Source organism: Rutilus rutilus (assembly GCF_951802725.1).
Source record: "Rutilus rutilus genome assembly, chromosome: 20".
NCBI lineage: Eukaryota > Metazoa > Chordata > Actinopteri > Cypriniformes > Leuciscidae > Rutilus > Rutilus rutilus.
In genome coordinates, this window is record NC_140225.1 from 20,940,178 (window position 1) to 20,964,911 (window position 24,734).

At 37.0% G+C, this 24,734-nt stretch overlaps 2 protein-coding genes across 4 annotated transcripts in view; both read right to left on the reverse strand.

The window, feature by feature from the left end:
• Positions 1 to 17: 17 nt before the first annotated feature.
• Positions 18 to 10,872, reverse strand: cdkl1 (cyclin dependent kinase like 1 (CDC2 related kinase)). Of its 2 annotated transcripts, none has more exons than XM_084391740.1 (10): positions 10,456 to 10,872; positions 9,711 to 9,880; positions 5,797 to 5,918; positions 4,120 to 4,192; positions 2,881 to 2,971; positions 2,597 to 2,797; positions 2,420 to 2,502; positions 2,275 to 2,331; positions 2,032 to 2,187; positions 18 to 910 (listed from the first exon to the last, which is right to left on the reverse strand). In XM_084391740.1, the coding sequence occupies exons 2-10, from the start codon at positions 9,876 to 9,878 to the stop codon at positions 809 to 811; spliced, it is 1,053 nt and encodes a 350-aa protein (XP_084247866.1). In that variant the 5' UTR covers positions 9,879 to 9,880; positions 10,456 to 10,872; the 3' UTR covers positions 18 to 808. The 2 variants fall into 2 exon arrangements, with proteins under 2 accessions (XP_084247866.1, XP_084247867.1); XM_084391741.1 differs by having other exon boundaries at positions 9,711 to 9,931.
• Positions 10,873 to 11,555: 683 nt separating this feature from the next.
• map4k5 (mitogen-activated protein kinase kinase kinase kinase 5) overlaps positions 11,556 to 24,734 on the reverse strand; it is a 33,189-nt gene continuing 20,010 nt past the window's right edge. The window contains exons 15-33 of one of the 2 annotated variants that reach the window (XM_084391254.1): positions 24,185 to 24,243; positions 23,580 to 23,647; positions 22,893 to 22,937; positions 22,647 to 22,689; positions 22,331 to 22,547; positions 21,555 to 21,640; positions 21,412 to 21,453; positions 21,176 to 21,260; positions 18,875 to 18,954; positions 18,719 to 18,779; positions 18,173 to 18,287; positions 17,219 to 17,277; positions 17,024 to 17,127; positions 16,742 to 16,919; positions 16,554 to 16,622; positions 16,348 to 16,440; positions 16,167 to 16,237; positions 14,052 to 14,107; positions 11,556 to 12,481 (exon numbers count right to left, since the gene is read on the reverse strand). In XM_084391254.1, the coding sequence (XP_084247380.1) occupies positions 12,394 to 12,481; positions 14,052 to 14,107; positions 16,167 to 16,237; positions 16,348 to 16,440; positions 16,554 to 16,622; positions 16,742 to 16,919; positions 17,024 to 17,127; positions 17,219 to 17,277; positions 18,173 to 18,287; positions 18,719 to 18,779; positions 18,875 to 18,954; positions 21,176 to 21,260; positions 21,412 to 21,453; positions 21,555 to 21,640; positions 22,331 to 22,547; positions 22,647 to 22,689; positions 22,893 to 22,937; positions 23,580 to 23,647; positions 24,185 to 24,243 (1,619 nt within the window). In that variant the 3' untranslated portion in view covers positions 11,556 to 12,393. Of the gene's footprint in view, positions 12,482 to 14,051; positions 14,108 to 16,166; positions 16,238 to 16,347; positions 16,441 to 16,553; positions 16,623 to 16,741; positions 16,920 to 17,023; positions 17,128 to 17,218; positions 17,278 to 18,172; positions 18,291 to 18,718; positions 18,780 to 18,874; positions 18,955 to 21,175; positions 21,261 to 21,411; positions 21,454 to 21,554; positions 21,641 to 22,330; positions 22,548 to 22,646; positions 22,690 to 22,892; positions 22,938 to 23,579; positions 23,648 to 24,184; positions 24,244 to 24,734 lie in introns of both variants that reach the window. The other variant, XM_084391253.1, reaches the window with a different exon arrangement.

Below are 24,734 nucleotides of genomic sequence, written 5' to 3' on the forward strand. Positions count from 1 at the left end.
AGCTGTAGAAACAAATATATGTTGCAGAAAGATCTTTAATGATTTAGTCTGAAAACAAACAAAAACGATTTGATTTTACATCTATACATCTCAACTCAAAAAAACACGTTTGCGAATCATGTCTCTCGAATTTGGCATTTGGTGCGAGACAGTGGCTCAATTAGTAGCACCAGTCGTAAAGGCAACAATAAAGATCATTATGTCCACAATGGGGTAATAAATGTCAAACAAAACACAGGGTTATGTCCAGGAACACACAGAAAGAGCCACAGATTTCTCTACAAGTTCTACACATCCTCAAAGTTCATTTCTTAAATATTTTGGCTAATTTGCTTTCAGCAACTCACAACTCCGTTTTACACTTTTTACGAAAAAATGCATTCTGCAGAATTCCAGAGTCTTCCTCCACAGAGAAGTCTGCAGATTCTGTTTTGCACCTGGTTACGTTTCTACAAATTATTGTCATATATACACACTTCAAACATACATGAAGCATCATTAGCGTTTATAATTAAGAAAAATATCTGATAATAGAGGTTAAAAAAAAAAAAATCTGTCCCACAGAGCAAACTCTTCTACAGCACTGATGTCAGTTTCTAATCAAACTATCAAGCACAGCACAACATCCGATTTTAAAGCTATTATTATTGCTGTTGTCATTTTACATATTACAGAAATGCCTCTGTGAGTCTTTGCTTTGGCAGTGTGACATCATTGTTCTACAGGCAGAGCAGAGCCCTTTGTCTATCTCACACACCAGCTGGGAGGTGGACGCTCGGTTCTCGGGTTCCTGATGAGTCGGCGTCCATCATATGTTGGGCAGATGACAGTTGAATTTGCGCAGGTTGTTGTAGTATTTTCTGTTCTCCACGGCTGGGAAGACAGTGCTGCTGGCCAACTGAGGCAGATACTACACAGACAGAGAACGGGCATTTGAAATATTTCAATAAACCAGGGATTTCTATGAGAGTGAGAGTGGGGATGGGCAGTATGACAAAATGTTTTATGAAGCCATTTTAAATTAACGGTTTATTTCACAATATAGTTATTTTTGGGTGAAAATAAAGAAAGAAATATTCCCAAAAGAGTTCACAAGTTTGGGCTTTTTAAAAATGTTTTTGAAAGAATTCTCTTTATGTCCACCAAGATTTGATCAGAAATACAGTAATATAATTTTTAATATAATTACAATTTAAGATAACAGATGTTATTTTGGTAATATATTATAAAATGTAATTTATTCCTGTGATAGTAAAGCTGAATTTTCAGCATCATTTGCTCCTCAAGAAACATTTCTTCTTATTATCAGTCACACATTATTTATACAAATACTTCAGCTAAAATAGATTTTAATAATGTCTAAGTTAATACTTGTTTAAAACAATAACTTTAGCAAAGTTACTATATATAAAACTATATTCGGTTTATTTTTGTTCAATAAATATACTGTCATTAAAATGTTAATATAAAAATATATTTTAAAAATACAGAAACAAAATTATTTTAAAAGTAAAAAATCTGAAGGCATTGAAGGAGATAGCATAATAATTTAATATAGATTTACAGTAGTAACAATAAATTATTAATGATTAATATCATATTTTTTAAATATGATGGTTTCATTATAAATATGGTGATTATCTCTAAGGTGGACAACCAACTTAATGTATGATATTTACCATCTGAATCTAACCATGTCATGTCAACAAAAGTAAGTCAGCTGTTTATGATGTCAATTATTGTGCCTTTCGCCCCAACAGCAGGGGGCGTCTTTTACACCAAATACTATACTTTTAAATGTTCTTCCGTTCCTAAAACCGGTCGCTTTAATTAGCTTGAACAAAACAGAAAATCATTAAGAAGACCTTTGTCTCAAAATACTGGATTTTTTTTTTTTGGTTTTCTCACTTTCTACTTAAATCTACAAAATGTAAAAAATACAATAAATTCAACAGCTCAAACTATCAACGCACACTATAAGGGTCATACGGCCCAGCCCTAGGTGTGAGTGTTGTAGTCATGGCAACAGACCCCAGGAGGCAGGTGTTTGCGTGGCTGGCGTATGCGTCTCTTTCGGTCCAGTTCACGTGTCGCACTCTCATTCTCCTCTCGCAAACTGTCAAAGTATGGCTGTTCTAGTAACTGCTCACAGGACAACCTTTCAGCCGGATCCATCTGCAGACAACCCTAAGACAGACAGAGAGGTGCTGGTACTGGTTCTGAGTGCATAGTAGACTTCTGAATGAATAGGGTGTGTGTGTGTGTTTAACTGACCTTCATGAGGCTCAGTGCCTGGTACGACAGGTTTGGATACCTCAGTTCAAGAGGCTCCTGTGCATAAGACACATGTAGAGTGCGTTTACTTTCTAGACCTCTAGAAATGAACTTATGCTGAATGAAAAGTTAATAATCATCATACCGTCTCCTGTGGTTCAGGGACACAAACTCCACTAAAGAACTGGTTAGTGCTGAACACCTGCTGGTGTCGAGGAATCAACTCGCCTATGAACACAACAACACGAAAAAAAAATGCATTCATGTCATGCATCTATTCACACATAATATAAACAGCCAGAGTCACATGTGTGTCTTTTACCCAGAGTTTTCCTAATCAGATACAGCTGGTCTACATCAGATTTGCCCGGCCATAAGGGGGCGCCAGAGAGCAGCTCTGCAAACACACACCCCACTGCCCAGACGTCCACTGGCGGGCCGTACTGTGTGTCTCCCACTAACAGTTCTGGAGCTCTGTACCACCGCGTCGCTACATAATCCGTGTAATAATCACATGGACCCGCTGAAAAAAAGAGTGAGCCATTAGATGAATGAAACGGTGAAGGTGCAGAGTGTGTGTGGTTTAAGTGTATGGACTGCACGCACTGAGGATCCTGGCAAAGCCAAAGTCGCAGAGTTTGATGACCTGATGCTTGGTGATGAGAATATTTTCAGGCTTCACGTCTCTGTGGATACACTGAAACACACATTTTTAAATCAATCTGAGTCTCTTAAAACAGTGGTTCTCAACTCTGGTCCTGGGGACCCACCGCTCAGCACATTTTGTATGTCTCTCTTATCTGACACACACACTTCAGTTTGTGGAGATCTTTTCTAAAAAGCTCATGATACCCAACTTAATATATGGGTAAATAAAGAAGACATACAAAATGTGTAGAGCGGTGCCCAGGACCAGAGTTGAGAACCACTGCCTTAATATTGTTTTTAGATCAGATGTTTTAAGACGAATTACTAATATTAAACTGACTGAAAACTGGTGGAACCACTTAAATAGGTGCAATTCTGGAGTGGCTGGATCTGGATCCCGCCTCTTCTGGTAATTAATGTTATTATGCTGCGTTCACGCCATGTCGTAATTACGGTAAATAAAACGGTAAAACAGCGCTGCTTCAAGTCGAACACACCTTAAATCTGCAGTGGTCAGGTGGTACAGCAGCCACGTGGGACAAGTCATAGCGCTCAGTAAATTTCTACTTCTAGTACCACGTGAATTATGGTAATTACGACATGGCTTGAACGCGTACCTTTATAACATCATCATCACTTCACTATTATTATCATACTTGACTGCTCATGAAACAAATATACAGTTCAAGGCAAATGATGTTGGAGGTCTACTAAAACAAGTGTCAGATACAATTACATAGTTGCCGCATCCAGATTTTTAAAATTTGGTATTACATTATACTAGATTTGTAATTGCATTTAAAAATAAATAAATAAAAAGCGTTTATTTCTAGACTAAATGAACAAAATATATAATATACATTTTGAATGAATAACATAAAATAATATAATAATTTGTAAATGTCAGTTAACATTATTGACTTACAATATGAATTTTAGTAAAGAAAATATTTTTTAACATTACAAAAGAAAATTCCAGATAAGATTGTAATAACTTGGTTTAATACAGGTAAAAAATTAAAAAGCTAATTATTTAACTTTAGAAACAATATTATGTCTTTATAATATGGCACTTTTCTTAACCAGTATAAATGCAGCTGCCTTTATATTTTATACCTTTTTTAATTAACTCTGAGAAAATAATACTGTTGAGAAGATAAGAGAGGGAGAGAGCGGCAACAAGTTTGAAATTCTTACGTTTTGTTTGTGGCAGAAGTTCACAGCCTGAAGTGTTTGCCAGATGATGCTTTTAACCATGTGCTCTGGAACACTGAGTGAACACACACACACAAAAGCATCACAATGCAGTTACAGGAACACAAACCTCATTTTCTACTTTTCTACATTCACACAAAAATGAAAATTCTGTCATTAATTAATCTCCCTCATGCCGTTCCAAACCCGTAAGACTTTCATTCATCTTTGGAACACAAATGAAGATATTTTTGATGAAATCTCAGTGCTTTCTGTCCCTCTGTTGACAGTCTACACAACTACTACTACGCTTCAAAAAGTTCATAAAGAGATCGTAAAACGAATCCATATGAATGGAGCGGTTTAGTCCAAATTTTCTGAAGAGACTTGATCGCTTTTATATGATGAACAGATTTCCTTTAGGCTTTTATTCACATATAAACTTTGATCAGCGAACATAAACAGAAGCTCAACCAAACCTGCTTGACACACGAGAATGAACCTCATTGGTTCTTGCAGAAGCTCAAACTGCTGCGTAACACAAGAATGAACCTCATTGGTTCTTGCAGAAGCTCAAACTGCTGCGTAACACAAGAATGAACCTCATTGGTTCTTGCAGAAGCTCAAACTGCTGCGTAACACAAGAATGAACTGGTTCTTGCAGAAGCTCAAACTGCTTCGTAACACGATAATGAAACTCATTGGTTCTTGCAGAAGTTCAAACTGCTGCGTAACACAAGAATGAACTGGTTCTTGCAGAAGCTCAAACTGCTGCGTAACACGATAATGAACTGGTTCTTGCCGAAGCTCAAACTGCTACATAACATGAGTATGAAACTTATTGGTTCTTGCAGAAGCTCAAACTGCTGCGTAACACAAGAATGAACTGGTTCTTGCAGAAGCTCAAACTGCTACATAACATGAGAATGAAACTCATTGGTTCTTGCAGAAGCTCAAACTGCTGTGTAACACAAGACTGAACCGCAATTGTTCTCGTACGTCAAGCAAACATGCTTGAGCTTCCGTTTACCACAACTGATGTGTGTTGATGAATGTGTATGTGAATAAAAGCCTAAATTCAATCTGTTCATCATATAAAGTGATCATGTCTCTTCAGAAAATTTTGACTTAACCGCTCAATTCAAATGGATTAGTTTTACGATCTCTTTATGAAAATCGTCAAAGTGTCAGTTACGTAGACAATGGAGGGACAGAAATCTCAGATTTCATCAAAAAGATCTTAATTTGTCTACCGAAGATGAACGAAAGGACCGAAATGACAATTTTCACTTCTGAGTGAACTATACCATTAACTATTCATTCTTCACTGCCCCTTCTGTCTATCTCAACCCTCCTTCTGAACTCCACACTAACCCTATAAGGTTCAGTGTGTATGTGCATGTACAAGTGATCTTTTTGTGTGAGATTTGTTGGTTCTTGACTCGTAAATCAAGAGGACGGCAGAAAGAGTTAAATGTTGTTAAATGTTTAACAGCGTCTTAGTCAAGTGCACCACAGAGGGCAAATGCATCCTGCTGTAAACATTCCACTAAAGACATGCTGGGTGTCATAGCAACAAAAACAATATGTCTGTTAGTGTGAGAAACACAGAGCTGTTTTATAGATGTGTCTGCATGTGTATGTATGTGTGTGTGTGTGTGTGTGTTTGTGTGTTCTCACCCTCGTGGGTATCTGTCCAGCTCATTTAGGACAGTGTGGTCGCAGTACTCAAACACCAGGTGCAGTTTTCTCTTTCTTCTGAACACTTCCATCAGATTCACAAGGTTTGGATGTTTCAGTTGCTACACACACAATGTAAAGCACAAATTAGGATATATATGTGGAGGAAATATATCCAAAACGTCCAAGACTCCAAGTGAAAATGCTTCTTATCTAATTCTGATTTAATCAAGTTTTTCCAAACATCTTAGTATTTAGTTTGCCACCCTTGCTTTAAAAATGAACGCCACAATTTGGTGTAAAACGTGATGATAATGTTCTCCAGCATTAGAGATGAACATCTTGTGCTTCAATGGAAGAAAAAACATAAGATACTCTGTACAGAAGAGTTCACATGGACAATGTCACAAATCTAGTGACCAAATACTCCTGCATATACCTGCACAGCTCAAATGATAAAACGTCCATATTTACAATGCTGTCTGAGACTTTTGGACCCTACCTAGGGGCAGATTTACTAAACAGGGCAAATTAGCGTGAGAGCGCAATTCCAAAACAGCGCCGATGGGAGTGGAAAGTTCTGCACATTAAAGAACACCGACGCAGTCAGATCGTTTCCTAAATGACCAACGCAATCTACCAGTTAGTGTCTGGTTTAAGACGTAATTTTTTGGACGGTTAATGACGAACTCAAACCTTAGTAAATCACTTTGCGTGATTCATTTACACAATCTCATTCGATAAAGTTTGCGCCTGAAAGGGAAACTCCTACAAACGCCGCAAAAAGAACGGTCCACGCCTTTTCAGCGCTAATTTTTCATTGCGTGTCTTTAGTAAATTCTTCCTTACAGTACTTTTTTAACGCCAAAAGAGGGTTTGCGCTGGCGCAAGATGTTAGTAAATCTGGCCCTTAATGTGTAGGCCTACATTTGATTAAAGGGACTGGCCGGATATTTACGGTAGCCTACTCACCCTCATGTAATGTTGTTCCAAACCTGTATGAGTTTCCTTCTTCTGTTCAACACAAAAACAGATATTTTAAACCTTGTTGGTAACCAGACAGTTGACAGCACCCATTGGTTATATTTCCTACTATGGAAGTCAATGGCTACCCTCAACTACCAACAATGTTTAAAATATCTTCTTTTGTGTTGAGTAGGAGGAGGAAACTCATACAGGTTTGGAAAAAAGTATGACAATTTTCATTTTTGGGTGAACTATCCCTTTAAGTGTGTGTTTACATGTTAAACAAGCAGCTTCATGTCTTATTATATGCATTTCATATTGACTAGTGCAAAATACCCGTGAAAAATCAGTTTTTGTGTGTGTTTTTAGTAATTGTTGGTTTGGTGTGTTTGAGTGCTCATTGTTACAATTACACAGCAAAAGTTCAGTGACAATTTTATTTGAAAAAAAAAAAGTGTCATGAATTTATTGCATTTTTTGAGGAAAATTATTGCATTTTTGGGGAAAAAAAGATTTGAATTTGTTATGTTATTATAACCTAAAGATGCTATGTGAAAGTTTTAAACAGAAAATAGTGGTTTTCATCTTGCCACTTTCTTGGTAAAGAAAACACATTTTTACTCAAATTAATCAAAATGGATTTATCACGTTCTGGAACCAAACTATAATATTCAGAAGTAAACAGTGTAGCTGACAGAGTGTTTATATCAGAATGTTTATTTTTAAACCACAACCTTCTCGGGGCTTCTTTGACCGATACAACCCTCTAATGTCAGAATGTTTATTTTTAAAGGGATACTCCACTTTTTTCGGAAATATGCTCATTTTACATCTCCCCCAGAGTTAAACAGTTGAGTTTTACCGTTTTAGAATCCATTCAGCCGAACTCCGGGTCTGACGGTACCACTTTTAGCATAGCTTAGCACAGATCATTAATTCTGATGAGTCCAGTAGCATTTCTTTCAAAATGACCAAAGAGTTTCAATATTTTTCCTATTTAAAACTTGACTCTTCTGTAGTTAAACCGTGTTACTAAGATCGACGGAAAATGAAAAGTTGCGATTTTCTAAGCCTATATGACTAGGAACTACTCTCATTCCGGCGTAATAATCAAGGAACTGTGCGGCCGTACCATGAGTGCAGCAGGCGTAGTGATATGACGCAGCGCCTGAAAATAGGTCTAATACAGGGGTGTCCAAACTCAGTCCTGGAGGGCCACTGTCCTGCAGAGTTTAGCTCCAACCCCAATTAAACACACCTGAACCAGATAATCAAGGTCTGATTATCTGGTTCAGGTGTGTTTAATTGGGGTTGGAGCTAAACTCTGCAGGACAGTGGCCCTCCAGGACTGAGTTTGGACACCCCTGGTCTAATAGGTTAGACAAACTTAGTCCCGGTCACGTTGGAAGAAGTTACCGAGCTGGGGACTATTTTCAGGCGCTGCGTCATATCATTACGCCTGCTGCACCCATGGTACAGCCACACAGTTCCTTGATTATTACGCCGGAATGAGAGTAGTTCCTAGCCATATAGGCTTAGAAAATCGCAACTTTTCATTTTCCGTCGATCTTAGTACACGGTTTAACTACAGAGGAGTCAAGTTTTAAATAGGAAAAATATTGAAACTCTTTGGTCATTTTGAAAGAAATGCTACTGGACTCATCAGAATCAATGATCTGTGCTAAGCTATGCTAAAAGTGGTACCGTCAGACCCGGAGTTCGGCTGAATGGATTCTAAAACGGTAAAACTCATCTGTTTAACTCTGGGGGAGTTGTAAAATGAGCATATTTCCGAAAAAAGTGGAGTATCCCTTTAAACCACAACCTTATAAAAAATGATATATTTAACGATATCTTTTGCATTTCTCATCCAAACAACATCAAACTTGGCACTGCACTTACTCATGCCCGTGGCAAGACACCTGTCGATTTTGAAATCCATCGGACTAACGGTTCGAGAGATATGCGGTTAACAGACACACACACACACACACAGACAGACAGACAGACAGACAGACGTTTCTGTAATTTATAGATAGATGACAAGCACACCCCATATCAGTGTTGTTATTGTTAACTAAACCTATTTAAAAAAAAATGAAATACAGCTCAAATAAAATAAAATATAATATAATTGAGTCTAACTACTTTACTAAATTACTAATTACTAAAACTAAAATTGAAATAAAAATAAAGCTAAATAGAATTATTAAAAAAAAATGACATAAGCACATAAATGACAAACTAAAAATTAAATGAAAATGAAAACATATATAAAAAAGCTTTAGGTCATCATCCACCCCAGCTGCATTAAACATACAAACATTAACTTACTTACGAACTTAGAATAAATTGGCACTACGTTTAGAGAAAAACAAAACCACACATTTTTACACATTTAAAGTCAAATAAATGGACCAAAATCTGTGGTACAGTATAACTGCCTGCTATCATGACTGACCAAATAATAATAAAAATACCCTCAAGGGAGGGGAAGGGAACAACAAGAATATTCATCCATCCATCCCTTCATGCATAACAGAGTGAAATTAATTGGTAAGCCAGTGTTGGCTGACATGTCAGATCTTCAAAGGGCCACAGCTTTGCTCTCAGCTCAAAGGAAAGAGTTTGGAAATCACACAAGAGCTCCAGACACTGATTACTGAAACATCCTACTGCCACATGCTGACTAATGAGACAAAAATACTGCTAATACTATTCTTCAAATGTACAAATGGTGATAGTAAATCTTAAACCAGCCTAAACAGATTTGCTGGTCTTACAGTCTTTTGGCTAGTTTTAAAGGGGTTCTGGGCATTTAATAACTGGCCATCCTAAGAAACCAGCTTGCCCAGGCTGGGGAACCATCTTAAACCAGCTAAGACCAGCAAACCACTTAGGCTGGTTTAAACTGGGATTATTCCCGCAGGGTCAGACTGAGCATTTACCTTCAGCATGCGGATTTCTCTGAGCGCTATTTTCTTAATGATGGGATCATCCTCAGATTCTACAAACTTCTTGATGGCGACGATCTGTCCGGTGTCTTTATTCCTGCATTTGAACACGACGCCGTACGAGCCTTCACCAATCTTACTGATCTTCTCATACTTCTCCATCTCTGTGACACCAGCAGAACACACTTAAGATACTGTTTCACCTTGATATTGATCTAAATGTAAAAAAAACAAAAAAAAAAACACCTGGAGCCAAATATGAGGCTTGTAAATGACATACAGGGATATAGGTTAAAAAAAAAAAAAAAAAAAAAAATTCCAGTAACATTTTTAAGGTGTCCCTGTTACAGTGTAATTACAAAAATAAGTACAACTAAGTACATGTAACTTGTAAAAACAAGGACATTTTAAAAAAAAGTTACCAACATAGTGTTCTGGGCCCCTTGCCTTTATACAAAATAACAGTGTTGTGAGCCCCTTGAAGGAAGAGACAACAAACTTAATTCCTCATACTATTTTTTTAGGCAAACATCAGCTGGCCACTGAATTTTATTTCTGAAATAATTTCTTGGAAGTTTATATGACAATATGTATTTTGAGTAACTGAAGTCTTACTGTTATGTAACATGATTGTGGTCAAGATCAGTTCTAGTTACCAAGAAGAATAAAAGAATAAAAAAAAAAAAAAAAAAAAATACAATACACATCTTATTATGTAATAGAGAGAGAGAGAGCTTACCTTCCAATGTCTCATCCAAATATTTGATTTACGATTAAAAAATAAAAGCGTACACAAAGCGCAACTTCCTGAGATCGAAATGTGTCACAAAAGCGGAGAAGTTTGTGTTGAGTGAATCTGACGACAGATGCAGCCGTGTGTCCGCGTACAACAAGAATGTGTTTGAGTTCGCATGGAGAAGAAAACACGCTATTTACAAGCGGCCAGTCGCCGTAGAAACCGAGTCGAAACTCCGCCTCCACTCTGCGCGCGCTTCAGTCTGCACAGCAACACGATAAAAGCTCGAAACAATCCTCAAGAGCTGACCTCAGACCAGTCATTTACGAGCCGAGAGCAGTGGGACCGTAAATCCCTTCATCCGAGGACAAATCAAATACAACGCAGTCTTTTTTTCAACCTCCACATACCCAACAGTGCAAGCGAGCGCGTGGTGACGTGCACGCAGATAAAAGTTTTGTTAAAGGGATAGTTCACCCTAAAATAAAAATTCTGTCACCGTTTACTCACCCTCATGTTGTTTCAAACCTGTATAAATGTCTTTGTTCTGCTAAACACAAAGGAAGATATTTTGAAGAATGTTTGAAACCAAACGGTTGATGACATTGACTTCCATTGAATTTTTTTTTTCATACCATGGAAGACAATGGTGCCCCACAACTGTTTGGTTACCCACATTCTTCAAAATATGTACTTTTGTGTTCAGCAGAAGAAACTCATACAGTTTTTGGAACTACCTGAGCATGAGTAAATGACAGAATTTTCATTTTTGGATGAACTATACCTTCAAACACTGTCTCGCACACACATATCCGCAAGAGATTTTGTTTGTTATTGAGAAAGGTGTAAGAACAAACTCCCTTAGTTGATCACACACTACACTATAAACTTGTAAAAAGTACTTCTGGGTATATCAGTGTACTTGAATTAATTAGAACGACAACAAAAATAGAACCCTGCCCATTACAAACAATAATCAGACCACACACAACGTTTTTTTTCCTAGTGAGCATGTCAAAACATGTTGGTTTTAAGAGGCTTTCACTATATTTGTGTGGAGATCTTATCTGAAATGACTTTCACAAATAATCAAAAACATCCCAAAGTGTTAAAAACTGCCTTTTTATTACAAAAGCTACATACATAAACCTAAAGCAACGGAAACACTTGAGATATCACAGTAACCTCGCATCTCCCATGTTTTGTCATTTTTAAATATAAAAAGATCATGTACAAAAGTGCTTACATGGTGCAAGTATTGAATTAAAGTTGCTTTTAAAAGAGATAACTGATATTTTAAAATATTACTCAGCTGGAGAAAATAAGAGCTAAAAAAAAACAAGGATAAAATGACCTGCAGCAGAAAAATATTCACTCAGTAACATGAGGGCGAGATGCTTCACTCACACGACTCTGCTGAATAAATAACACTCACTCACTCTCCCAAAACTCTCCCCATTAGCTGGCATGAAAACCTGACATTTTAAATCCACATTAACACAAAACCTCCCAAGTTAGTTACGTTTAATAAAACCATTCCCTTATATGGCACTTTTTGAGCAGCAACGCTCTTTGCTCAATGATCTAATCTTTGCAGCTTTAATGTTTTTTAAATGTTTAGAATGATTACATTTAATAGGGTTAAAAAAAAAAAAAAATTAGTATTGAATACAGAACACTATTGCAGTTCTGGCGACTGCTTTGCTTGATTTGCACAAATCTGACTGGCTGCTGTAGAACTGCATGATATTTGATTTTGAATGCCTGAAGTGTTGAGAAGTCCGGGGGTTTCTGGCGCTGGGCGGTGTATGACATAAGGCTGCAGTGAGATTTAGCACTAAACACAGTCTGCTCATCAGCTCAGCTGTGGTTGTCCCGCATCGGTGCCGTTCCTGCAACGGCTCCAGGTGCAGCGTGCCTGAATGGCTGAAGGAGGTGGAGCTAATAACTGTTCTCATGACCAGCCAGGATGTAGAGGTTACTGAGAGCGGTAGGGTTATCCGTAGGCCGGCTCTCCAAAACAACAACCCTAAAATGCACAGAAGCCCACAAATATTAACACACACACACACTTGTCAGAAGCAACACGTATCATATACAGGAGATGTGTGTAAAAGGGTGGAAGAAAGCCATGATTATGCGAACGTAGAGGGGTTGCGTGAGGATGGTGGTGTCCTCAGCAGCAGGCGACAGATGAAATTACAGCACACAGACACCAGCCTGGCACTACCAGTGTAAATAAAATATGGAGATCTCAGAGGGAGAGTGAAAGAGAGAGACAGAATGTGCTAAAGAGGGTCTTGGGGTCGTACAAGGCCATTGTGTATGTGGTGTCAATTAGGGATGCAACAATACAGTTAGCCCACGGTTCAATAGATATCTCGGGTTTTTAACCGCGGTTTTCGGTTCGGTTCTGATGGCTTGGCACATCAGTGTTTTTAGTTATTCTATGCTTAGGCAACAGAAACAGTAAGAGGTTAAGGAGAAAAATTACTTTTATTGCAATACTCTTTCTATATTTTACTTAAAAGCAAAAGCACACACACACACACACATATATATATATATATATATATATATATATATATATATATATATATATATATATATATATATATATATACACACACACACACAATATATATACATGTGTGTGTGTGCGCTGTCAATCGATTAAAAAAAATTTACTAGATTAATCAAAAAAAAATTCACGATTAAAAAAACTTTTAAATATATTTTATAATGTAATCATTTCACAATTAAGGCCAGTATGTACATTTTTTTCTTCCAATTTTAAACATTAAGTATAGCAATTCAACATTACAGTGGCAAATATAACAACTTTTAAATTAAGTGACTAGATACTCTAGTATCTTATGAGGATACTAGACAAAACAGACATTTCGGCGTAACTGATTGTGTTATTGGTCGTTCAAGCACGAAAGAGAACTCGATTCTGGCGTGCGTCTTTCTATGCATCATGTGTGTGTGTGTGTGTGTCAGGGCATTCATAGACAGCGCGTTTTCTTTTGTCTTGTCACACTTTAATGGTTTAAAAATATTTGCATGAATAAGAGCATGATCATTATATAATGTAAGGCTAGCCAAAGGATGACAGTTAAAATATTTTTAGTGTGTTAAAACTGAAATAAATGAAATTGCATGCGTTAACGTTAACAGCACTAATATATATATATATAAAAAATTCCTCATTCTTTTGTGGCAATGTTGACGAGACTACTGGCTCAACTGGGACAGCATAACAAAGTCTCCTCATTGAGCCTAGGTGTTAAATTGACAGACCTTATTTAACCCCGTACGTCACACAAAGCTCAGGTCCCCCCCAATAAACCTGACCCAGGGCTTCCCTCACTATAGAAACAAGCCCAGCCGGGACACCATGTTCTCCCTGTTGACTTTTTTCCTCCACATGTCTCTATTTCTGTCCACTGCATGCGTGGAAGACAAAAGACTACATGCAGAGTTTCTGGGAAGATGTGAGAGCGGAGAGTAATGTTTCCAGGAGAAAAGAATTAAGAGGGAAAAAGGTGATGATGTAAGGCAAGAGAGAGACAGAAATGATTTGATCTGGTTCTAACCTGTCTGATCCCAGGAGTCTGAAAACTCTGCTTGGGTCCGAAATCTCCTGTGTCACCTGCAGACGAGTGGAAAAATTCTTTAATAAACAAATGAAATGCCCCTATTATAACACTGTTGTACAGTTATGCATATCAAAACAAAACAAAAGAGATTGTAATAAAATGTACTTTTCCTTACATCTGAAAATGAATAGATGTATATATTTATAATAAATAACTGTAATGCTCCTGGGAATTCAACAACAAACCTACAAAGATTTAACAATAAATAAATAAACAGTAAATAGAGACGTGTCAGAAAGGTACAAACAATCATATAACAATGAACTAGTTATAATAATGATTGTGTTTAAACACGAATAATGTGTATAAATTTTTTTTTCCAGGTCTGTTTCTTTCTAGCTCTGTGATCTTTGTCAGAATACAATGTGGACCAGACTAAATAACGATAGTCAAAGACCACGGCCAACTACCGGGCAAAATTGTGTTAAAAAGTTGCATTTTATTATTTATTACATTCAGAAATAATGTAAAATACCAGTGCATAGCATAGCTTAAAGTGGTGTTCATATAAACAATATTTATTGTAAATGCCAAGCCTAAATTAATTTATGAAAGGAAAGTAACAGTGCCCAGAGACATAACTGTACAGTGAACACACCTCTACCGGCAGTTAGAGAACTCTTCATGTCCACAATCAGCTCATTTAGTCTTCTTCATTTCATTAAGCGTTGTTTCGCCTTTTCGCTAGTCTCGCACCCATTTCTCGCTTACACACCAAATTTGCGTTGTGCTGCACGGTTTGCAGTTTTCATTTGCATATGGTACAACAGTCAGTTTAAACTGTTATTCTGTATCTGCATTTTAGTGTTATGATGAGGAGGCTGCAATGTCAGATTAGCAATGCTACAACAGATTTGTTTTTCGTGCATATTTGTGCCTCACTACTCCCATCTGAAAAACTTTAAACAATGGCTGAAAATATCACGCGTGTCATGTTCCAAAACAACAATGAGTGGCAAAGCAGGTGCACAATCTGGCAGGCTGTAAAGCTCACCCTACACACACACACACTGACACAATCTTTTGAGGGGTGTAGGTGCTGAGGGCTTTTCAGTCGAGTCAGAGAGGAGAAAAACAGCTGAATAATTTAATCTATTACTCTGGCCAGCTGGAGCTTTCTGATTGTACATGAATTTTACATCATCCATCACACCCTGTCATCTGTGTCTCACACACACTCACACACTATCATATGTCATAAAGACAGTGCTTCACCTCCAGAAGACCTTTGGTCTTTTATTGTTACATGCTATAGAGCCATGAAACATGAAACATCATCTCACACACAATACGAATGCATATGTGCACACACACACACACACACACACACACACACACACACACACACACACACACACACACACACACACACACACACACACACACACACACACACACACACACAGATATTAAAGAGCTTGTGATCAAACAGAGCAAGCAACATTAATATCATGGGTTTGAATGCATGAACAGATACAATAAATACATACTTATCATGCAATGTAAGTTGCTTTGGATAAAAGCATCTGCCAAATGCATAAATTATTATTTTATTTATTAAGTTTTATTACATAAACCTACCAATCAAAAGTTTGGGGTCAGCAAGTTATTTTTGAAAGAAGTCTATTTTTATTACCAAGGTTGCATTTATTTGGCAAAAACACAACAAAAACAAAAACAGTAAAATACATTTTTAGCATCATAACTCAGTCTTCAGTGTCACATGAACCTTCAGAAATCATTCTAATATGCTGATTTGATGCTCAAGAAACATTTATTATTATTTTCAAAGCTGAAACGGTTGTGTTGCATTTTGTGAAAACCGTGATACATTTTCTCAGGATTCAGCAAAAACAGCAATATTTAAAAATAGAAATCATGTCTGATTAAGTTTGATCTATGTAATGCATCCTTGCGAGTCTTTTGTTTTAAATCCCCAAACAGTAATGTAATTTCTTTAATTTTATTTGACAGTTTACTACAGCTTGCTGAAACCTATCAGTCTTGTTTCAAGGTGTTTAAGAGAGACAGAGTGCTATTGTCTGTGTTTACCTCATTTGATTTGAAGTTCTTCCCCTGCATCCCATGTTTCCAAAAGGCCAGAACACTGTCCTGGAGACACACTGGCACAAACACACACATATAGAAGGTTACGCACACACATCAAACACATACTAAATAACAGTCTAAAAGCATGTCACAGCTGGATGAAAGCAGAGGTGAAATCTCTCACCTACGGAGTCGACGCAGAAATCAAAGCTCAGCTCAGAAGCCAGTTTCTTATTAGACTTCAGCTTTCCCTGCAAGTTCACTATTTTTACGTTCTCTAAACACACACAAGAACAGAGGAAAGACAACATTGGAAATCTTCAATAGCTAATGTATTTGCTACGTTTGTGAAAAAAGGTTCATCAACGTGTGCTCAAAGTTGTCACTTACTGTCCAGGCACACGAGTACGGTGTCTCTCTCTAACTGTGTCACATGGACTGTATCAACCTGGTTACCACCTATACCCAGATAAATACACATTAATAATTTTGCTTACTAGGCCCATTTGACAGTTCTCACCAGCAAGGTATAGGAACAGAGCAAAGCGTGCGCGTTTGTGTTTGTGTGTAAGCTATACCTGAGCCGACCTCAGTGAACCAGGACGAGCAGGAATTGAGGTTGATGGTCTGGAAGCGAACCAGCTGTCCGGGCTCTGTGCCCTGACTGACCGCCACACACACCAGAGGATACTCCTGCTCAGGGACCACCAGCATCTCAAACACACGCAGCGGACTGGGCAACGGGAAATCAAAGTGCTGTGTGTGTGTGAGAGAGAGAGATTTAAAATCTTCTTAATATAACATGCCATCTTTTTTCTTTATTCAGTCTTGATTTAATACAACTTTCCTTCGTGTCTAACCTTAATAAGCATGAATCTCTGCATGGGTTCGTACCACTGCAGCAAAACAATCCCTGACTGCAAAGCTCCGCAGAGATACTTGTGACCCGTGTACGGATTCCGCACTGACAGAGAGAGAAAGAGAGCAGGAGGTCAAACTCAATCCGAGTGTGTGTGTGTTTGGGTGTGTACTAGAGTGCATGTTTAAAGCTTTACCGATGCAACACTTGTGGCATCCCTTGGTGTCGGGGATCTTGGTGGTGAGAGCAAATCTCCTGTAAAGCAGACACCAGTGTTCTTATTGTTAAATAAAATATAAATATTAGATGGAAAAAGTAGACATGTTGCCTTAGAAACTAAGTGAAATATGATAAGTGCTAAAATTGAAAACGGAAATGAATATAAATATACTTTAAAAAAAATACATTATCTTTATTTTAATATATAAATATATACTATACTGCATACATACATACAAAAATGAATAAATAAATAAAATTATAAAAATATAACTGTATAAGTCTATATATAAGATTCCATTTGTTAACATTAGCTATAATTAGCATGAACTAACAATGAAAAATACTTCTAAAGCATTTAATAATCTTAGTTAATCTTAATTTCAATATTTACTAATACATTATTAAAATCAAAAGTTCCATCTGTTAATATAATTTAAATGGACATAAGCTTAAATGAACTAGCAAAGAACATCTGTATTTTTATGAACCAAAGCTAACAAAGATTAACTATTACTAAAGATTAAAGATCAAGTACTGTAACAAATGTATTGCTAATTGTTGGTAAATGTTAGTTAATACATTAACTAACGTTAACTAATGGGACCTTATTGTAAATTGTAACCAATTATTTTATAAATAATTTTTAATTAAACAAAATCAAGGCACATTTTTGATCCTCTTTTTCACTTAAATATTTTAATACATAAAATGTATTACACAATTTTTGCTTCTTGGGTTTAAAACAAGCCAAAAACAAGTTTTATAACACTTTCTTTAGAAAACCGAAAGGCTAACAACATTCACAGTGTTTCTTTATGTTATATTGCTTATAGATCATGGCAAATATGCAGTAAAATGTTGTGCAGAAACTGTGTGTGTGTGTGTGTGTGTGTGTGTGTGTGTGTGTGTGTCTGTGTGTGTTGTGTACCTGGGCAGTATCCTGTCAGGGAATCTGTGGGTGTGGAATTGAGTGGCCAGTCCAGGTTTCCTGAGCTGTTCAAACAGCCCAATCAGATTATGGGTATACAACTGAAACGTCTTCCCTTTGAACGAGAGATACCACGCATAAAATACGTACAATACACAGGGTATGACTACACACAGGATATGAAATAATTCATCAGTTGTGCTTGTGAGAATGGAAATAATGCCCCACAGAAATGAATAGTCATTACTCCCTGCACATAGAAAAGCTGAGCTGTAGTTACGCAAGTTGAACCAAAATCAGAATCAGAGTAAGAATGAGACTAGAAATGATGTGATATTAGCTGTGTGAGCGTGTGCCATAGAAGACAGAGGTTTGACATTTTACCTTCTGATTATGGTGATTTAGGCATTAGAGGAGCCAGCAAAGCAGTAAAATCAGCCGTGAACACAGAGAGAGACAGAAAGACAGACAGGGATCATGTAGGTACTGCAGAGAATCTCAGTAACAGAAAGACAGAAGAGCTGCTCCCACATCACTCTCACTCACCTGATAATGACATCAGATTATTATTGATTATGTACAGCCATGTGCATCTCCGTGGAAACAACTGAAACACATCCACACAGCAGTTTATGAGTTCATGGACCTGCCGGTCTATTTGGGGTCGAGGGTAAAGGTGAGTCGCAAGAGTTTAGACAGTACCTGCTCCATGGTGGCTTCATGTAGCTCGTTCAGGTTCAGAGTGTAGATGCCGTCTTCAGTGCCAAATATCAGATACTGGTCTAAAAAACCCAACCAAACACAATTAGTAATGTTCACAGCCTGAAATTTGTTTTTGTTTTACTTATTTTTTATTGGTATCAGCTAATATTATATTATAAACTGTAATTCTTTAATTCAGTATTAAATGGATCAAAAGTGACGGCTGTTTATTTGAACTTTCTGAAAAATCACAGTTTCTACAAAAATATTAAGCAGCACAACTGTTTATAAATCACATTATAAAATGATGTAAAAGTAATGGAGTAATGGCTGCTAAAAATTCAGCTTTACCATCACAGGAATAAATTACGTTTTAAAATATATTAAAAAAAGAAAACAGTTACTTTACATTGTAATAATATTTAATAATTTTGTTTTTACTGTATTTGAATAAATAAACTCAGCCTTGGTGGACGTAAGAGCCTTCTTTCAAAAACATTATACAATTATCAGCCCATCCTTTATCAGGGTACCCCCAGGATCCTCCAACTTAAATTCAAGGCTTTTTAAGACCTTTTTAATACCATTTCAAATGAAATTCAATGCCAACTTCGTACCAATTCCGACAGAAGTATGAGGGGAAAATGTCAAATCTGTATACATTTTAAACCCTAAAAAATAATTATGTACAAGTAGACTATTTGAATTAAATAAAACATTTTATTTAAATTATCAGTCATATTTAATACATACGCGGCAGCGTTGTAGCGTGCACGTGTGTAGGCCAATGTTAATTTTGGCAGCCATTTTTGATTTAGTCTTACTCTTCATCTTCAGACGAAAATGCTTATTGGTCTTAGTCACATTTGAGTCATTCTGCCTTTCATAGTTTTAGTTGACGAAATGTGTTTGCATTTTTTGTCAACTTTTAGTCATTACTTTTAGTCAAACTGCAGTTACTTTAATTTTGGTAACTATTTTATATGTAGTCTTTAGACAGAAAATGTCATAATTATTCTCTCTAGGCCAATTCGATTAAGCTTATGAGAAATTAAAATTAAGCTAACAGGCTGTATTGACATTGCACTCTTTAGCAGTAGCACTTGTGCAATTCTACATATCCCTTTTCCTTAGTTCTCCAATTTTTTAGAGTGCCGTACCCCCTCTCTTCCACGACTGCAGTCACATCTTTCCATTAAGGGACGATATTTGCCCCATTTAATCGATTTTTCCATTTCATTTTTCACCTTTATAATACTTTTAAAAATAAATAATGCTTTAAATAAAACAATGTTCAATAAATATTCAATGTTAAAAAACGTTTAATATTAATAAAAATATGATATTAAAATCGCCAGTAGGTGGCGGTAACTCATTGTCTTTGTCAAAGCCACAGATTTTGTTGCAAAATAGAGCAATAAGCCTGTTTAAAATTTAGTACATCACTTAATGTTACCCTTTTTTTTAATTTCTTTTTTTTTTTTACTGTTGTATAAAATCAATGTCACATTTGAAATCGTGTGGATAGTTGGGAAACATTGCATTCTTGCTCGCATAATGATCAACATTAAAAACACTGCTGTATATCAGCCTGCATTTTGATCGCAGATTTAGTCGCACAAACAGCGCAAGCGGCTCGTGACAGATATTCTCAAATGAAGATCGCTGAACTCCAGCTTGTCTGTGTTTTCAGATCATCCGCGCTTCTTCAACAATGTAGAGAGAGCACGCGTGGATGGTTGTGGCCAGATACTACTGAAAAGACCGGGTAGAAAACATGCTCTTTTAACAGAAAAGCTCTGATTAGTAACCATCGTAACGGGTGCGCGCGCTTTCGCGCGTTCTTCTATGACGTGAAGCGCGAGGTGCACTCAACGTTACGCGACTAATTTTTAATAAGTCTACATTAGTAACAGCTAATTTTGTTACGGTATGAATTTAATCATAGAAAAGGCAAAAAAAAATTAAGACCTTTGTAACGAAATTCAAGACTTTGTATACCAAATTCAAGGCTTTTAAGGCCTTAATTTGAGATTATCAAATTTAAGACTTTTTCAATGCTTTTAAGACCCCGCGGGTACCCTGTTTATACTTTATTTAAAAAAGTACTAATTTTAATTGAACAACACTGTAAATTTAACAAAAGTTTTACCAAATCTCAAAATCAATATCATTTTAATACTGTACATTATAATGTTGTGATGCCTCAATTCTCCTTTAGCATTTAAAACTGATTAACTTAATATATACAAAATATTATCAGATGTAGTATCAGCCATATATCGGTTATCAGGAGTTTACCTTTGGTATCTGGGTGAATCCATGAAGTGGCACAGTTAATTTTAAGAGGACAACCATCAAAAACCTTTGAGAAACAAGCTCCCATCTACAGACACACAGACAGGTAACATGTGAGATTATGACAGTTATAATAACACAGAATTCAAATAAAGGACTGAGCAGACAGCTGTTGTATATTGAGATGGGCAGATATTAGCATTTAATCAGCATAAGTTATGTGTGATGATGTCACTCACCAGGACTTTGGGAGTGGGCGGTAGGCCGTTAATAGCAGGTTTCTATAAAAAGAAACAGAAAAAATGAGTAGAGGAGCCACATTCTCTTCTTGTGTCACACTCCTCTCAACAGGACATACACCCACAAAGACTCACACACTTACTGGGAAATCTTTTCTCTCTTTCCTCAGGGGACGACCGGGAGGTGATTTTGACACATCTCCGTTCACACTTCCGTCTGAATCTTCCTCTACATAGAGTGAGAGAGAAATTTGAAAGGTTTAATTATTTATTACAACTGTCTGGAATATGTCATTCTGATTGGTCAACTTCAGTTGTCAAATATTGTTGAGTACTGACACTGTATAATTCAGCAAGCAAACTGTCTCTCGTATCACTCCTTGGTCTCACATAAAATTATCAAATCAATATTTCATGTCCATTTATATATTTGGTAAGTGGTTCCACGATAAACAAGGGATTCTGATCCCACTGTTGATTTATTGTGCAATAATATGCAACTGAACGTACAATACCGTTCAATCATTTTTTTGTAATTGTTTGCATAAAACAGATTTAGAAGACATTAAAGTCATTTATAATGTTACAAAAGATAAACGCTTTTTCTTTTTTTCTTTTGAACTATTAAAACATTACCAAGTTTTCACAAAAATATCAAGAAGCACAACTGCTTTTAAAATGAATCATAATAGTAAGAAATGTTTCTTGAGCACCAAATCAGCATATTAGAATGATTTCTGAACGATCATGTGACACTGAAGACTGGAGTAATGGAATTACTCAGGAATAAATTACATTTTAAAATATATTAAAATAGAAAACAGTTAGAAAACACTTCTATATAGCCCCCAACACACCTATATAAGCGTAGTACACAAACAGCAGCCCTGCGTAAACATGATTGTATGTGAGGTCTTACCGTGGTCTGCGGTGTGTGAGAGCAGTCCTGGGCTGCTGATGCTCACAGACAGGTAGTCTGAGTTGGTGTGTTCTGTTTTACTTCCTCTCTCAGGTGTGCTTTGTCTGCGAGCCACTGGTACCGGCCCGTTATCAGAACCCGGGAACCTCCGCACGGTCTGGCAGCCTTCGATCAAAGCAAACTCGTCAGATACACTGCTCGACCGGGCCTGAGAGGGCTGATGGGAAAGAGAATTGCAAAAACAAATGGGAATTTAAAAAACATGCCAACAAATACAAATATAGCCATGTACGCTTATACACAAACTCATAGTTACCTTAGGAGGCAGAGGTGGCGGCACGCCCTGTTTAAGAGTCGAACTGAGAGGGGAGATGAAACACAGAGAGAGTGACTTAGTTGCTCTTTGTTCGTAATTGAATATTAATTATTTGTATTTTCACAGCACATATTTACTCAATACTAGTTTAACAGAATATGTTGCTTTATAACCCCAAGTGAGCAAGCCCAAGAAGAAAATTAACTCTTTAAGGCAATGTTTAATGATTAAAAGTGGCACACTTACAGATCAACGTCCTCAAAAGCATCTTCTAATGGAGCCAAATGCCCTCTTCAGAGACAGACAGAGAGAGAGAAACAGACAGAAAGGGCTACTTAGTACACAGTTGGAAAAAAAACTGAACCCCAGGTGTTTCCAGGGAGAGATGAATCTGCAATTTTTGTGTGGTGTAATCAGGGCACAAAATTAACCTTTTGCCACACCTGCCAATGGTGGATGGAAATTGAAAAAAAAAACGTATCACCCATAAATAAATCATTTACACCATGCATTCATTTTCATGAATAATTTTTACTACTAAAACCCCATTTTTATCTCATTTGGGCTCTTGGCGAGTGTTAATTTTAAACCCTGCGTGGAAGTTTCTATGGATCCGTTAAATAACAGCTACACAAACCCATTCTTTACCGTATAAACAACTCCTCCTCAACGCTCTTCAGAAGACTCCTTCAGCAGAGGAGTGCACAAAGGGATAGAGGAAAGGAAAACGGGGAAAAGAAAGAAAACAACAGAACAGTCAAAGTAGAGGGAATGCAGGCAGAGCTCATGTGAGATGCTGCTGAAAGAAGGAAGTGCGTACAGAGATGACGCAGACAGTACGGGGAAGTGACTGCTGGAGGCGCTTTCATGCAGATGGCAGTAGCAGGAATCAAATCGGTTCATAAAGTCATTTATAGGACTTTTAATGGTTACCTGGAGGTGATGGGACCCTCGGTAAACGGGCTCCAGGGGGAGGAGAAATCATTGTCTTTAGTGACGTCCTGAAAAAAAAAAAAAAAAAAAGAAATGTTTGATATAGAGACTCATTTAAATACATGTCAGTCAGGTTTCAATGCACACATGACTTGTGCAAATAATCTACTCATGCAGATTTCTGCATGGAACATGTTTGGTTTCAAGCGTACTAAAGGACGACACTATAAGCTTACTGAAGTGCAGGATTATTCTGGAGTTTGTGTATGTATGTATATATAGTTCATGTATACATTTAAATATATACACACACGCACCACTACCATTAAAAGTTTGGGGTCGGTTTTTATTGGTTTTGAAAGAAGTCTCTTTTTTTTCCAGGATGTTTTGATAAAGAGAAAATGTAAAATATAACAGCATTTATTTGAAATAGAAATATTTTGTAACACTGTAAATGGTTTTACTGTCTCTTTTGATCAATTAAATGCATTCTAGCTGAATTTCATTTGAAAAAACAAAACAAAATATCTTACTGACCCAAACTTTCAAACAGTAGTGTATATTAATATTAGTGATGTGTGGACAATCTGTGATATTTCTCTCACCATCTCGGCACTCGCTTCAGTCTCTTTCCTCAGGGGAGGCTCAAACTTAAGCTTGTCAACTGAAATACAGAGACAAGAGAAAAATCTTTAATGCAAACTAGTGTATTTACCCAGCATGACACGGAGATGAAAAATGTCACCATCTGCACTCATCTTTAACATTCTGTTCTACTGGAATGCTTTGCACAAGAGTTGCTTCACAAGGTTCGAGTTGAAGCCCTCACATGTAGTACCATGTTCCACCACAGGGAGGCTCAAGGCTTGCAGTTCTATCTGAAGTTGAACTAAGCAGCTAAAACTCTCTTCAAGAACAGAGTGAGACCAAGAGAAGGCACTTATGATTGTGGTCTGTAGTCTCACGTTCACAAATAAAGGTCAAACACACGTCGACTTCTGAGCAAGGACGTGGTAGACTGTACTAAATATTGGCCATAACCCACATTCTAAACATAAAAGAAAACTTAGCATTTTCTAGAATCTAAATAATTCTATTTAGGACATCCTCAGAGGGAGGGTGGTTTATCTTTTAAGGACAATAACATTATTTTTC

Bases quoted from the DNA above. Each gene is read 5' to 3' on its own strand.
- cdkl1 (XM_084391740.1), bottom strand. From the start codon at position 9,878: ATGGAGAAGTATGAGAAGATCAGTAAGATTGGTGAAGGCTCGTACGGC. The intron at 2,188-2,274 runs GTCAGTTAAACA...TGTCTGTCTTAG, and splicing joins AGGCACTGAGCCTCATGAAG to GGTTGTCTGCAGATGGATCC. The intron at 911-2,031 runs GTCTGTTGCCAT...CTGTCTGTGTAG, and splicing joins GCAAACACCTGCCTCCTGGG to TATCTGCCTCAGTTGGCCAG.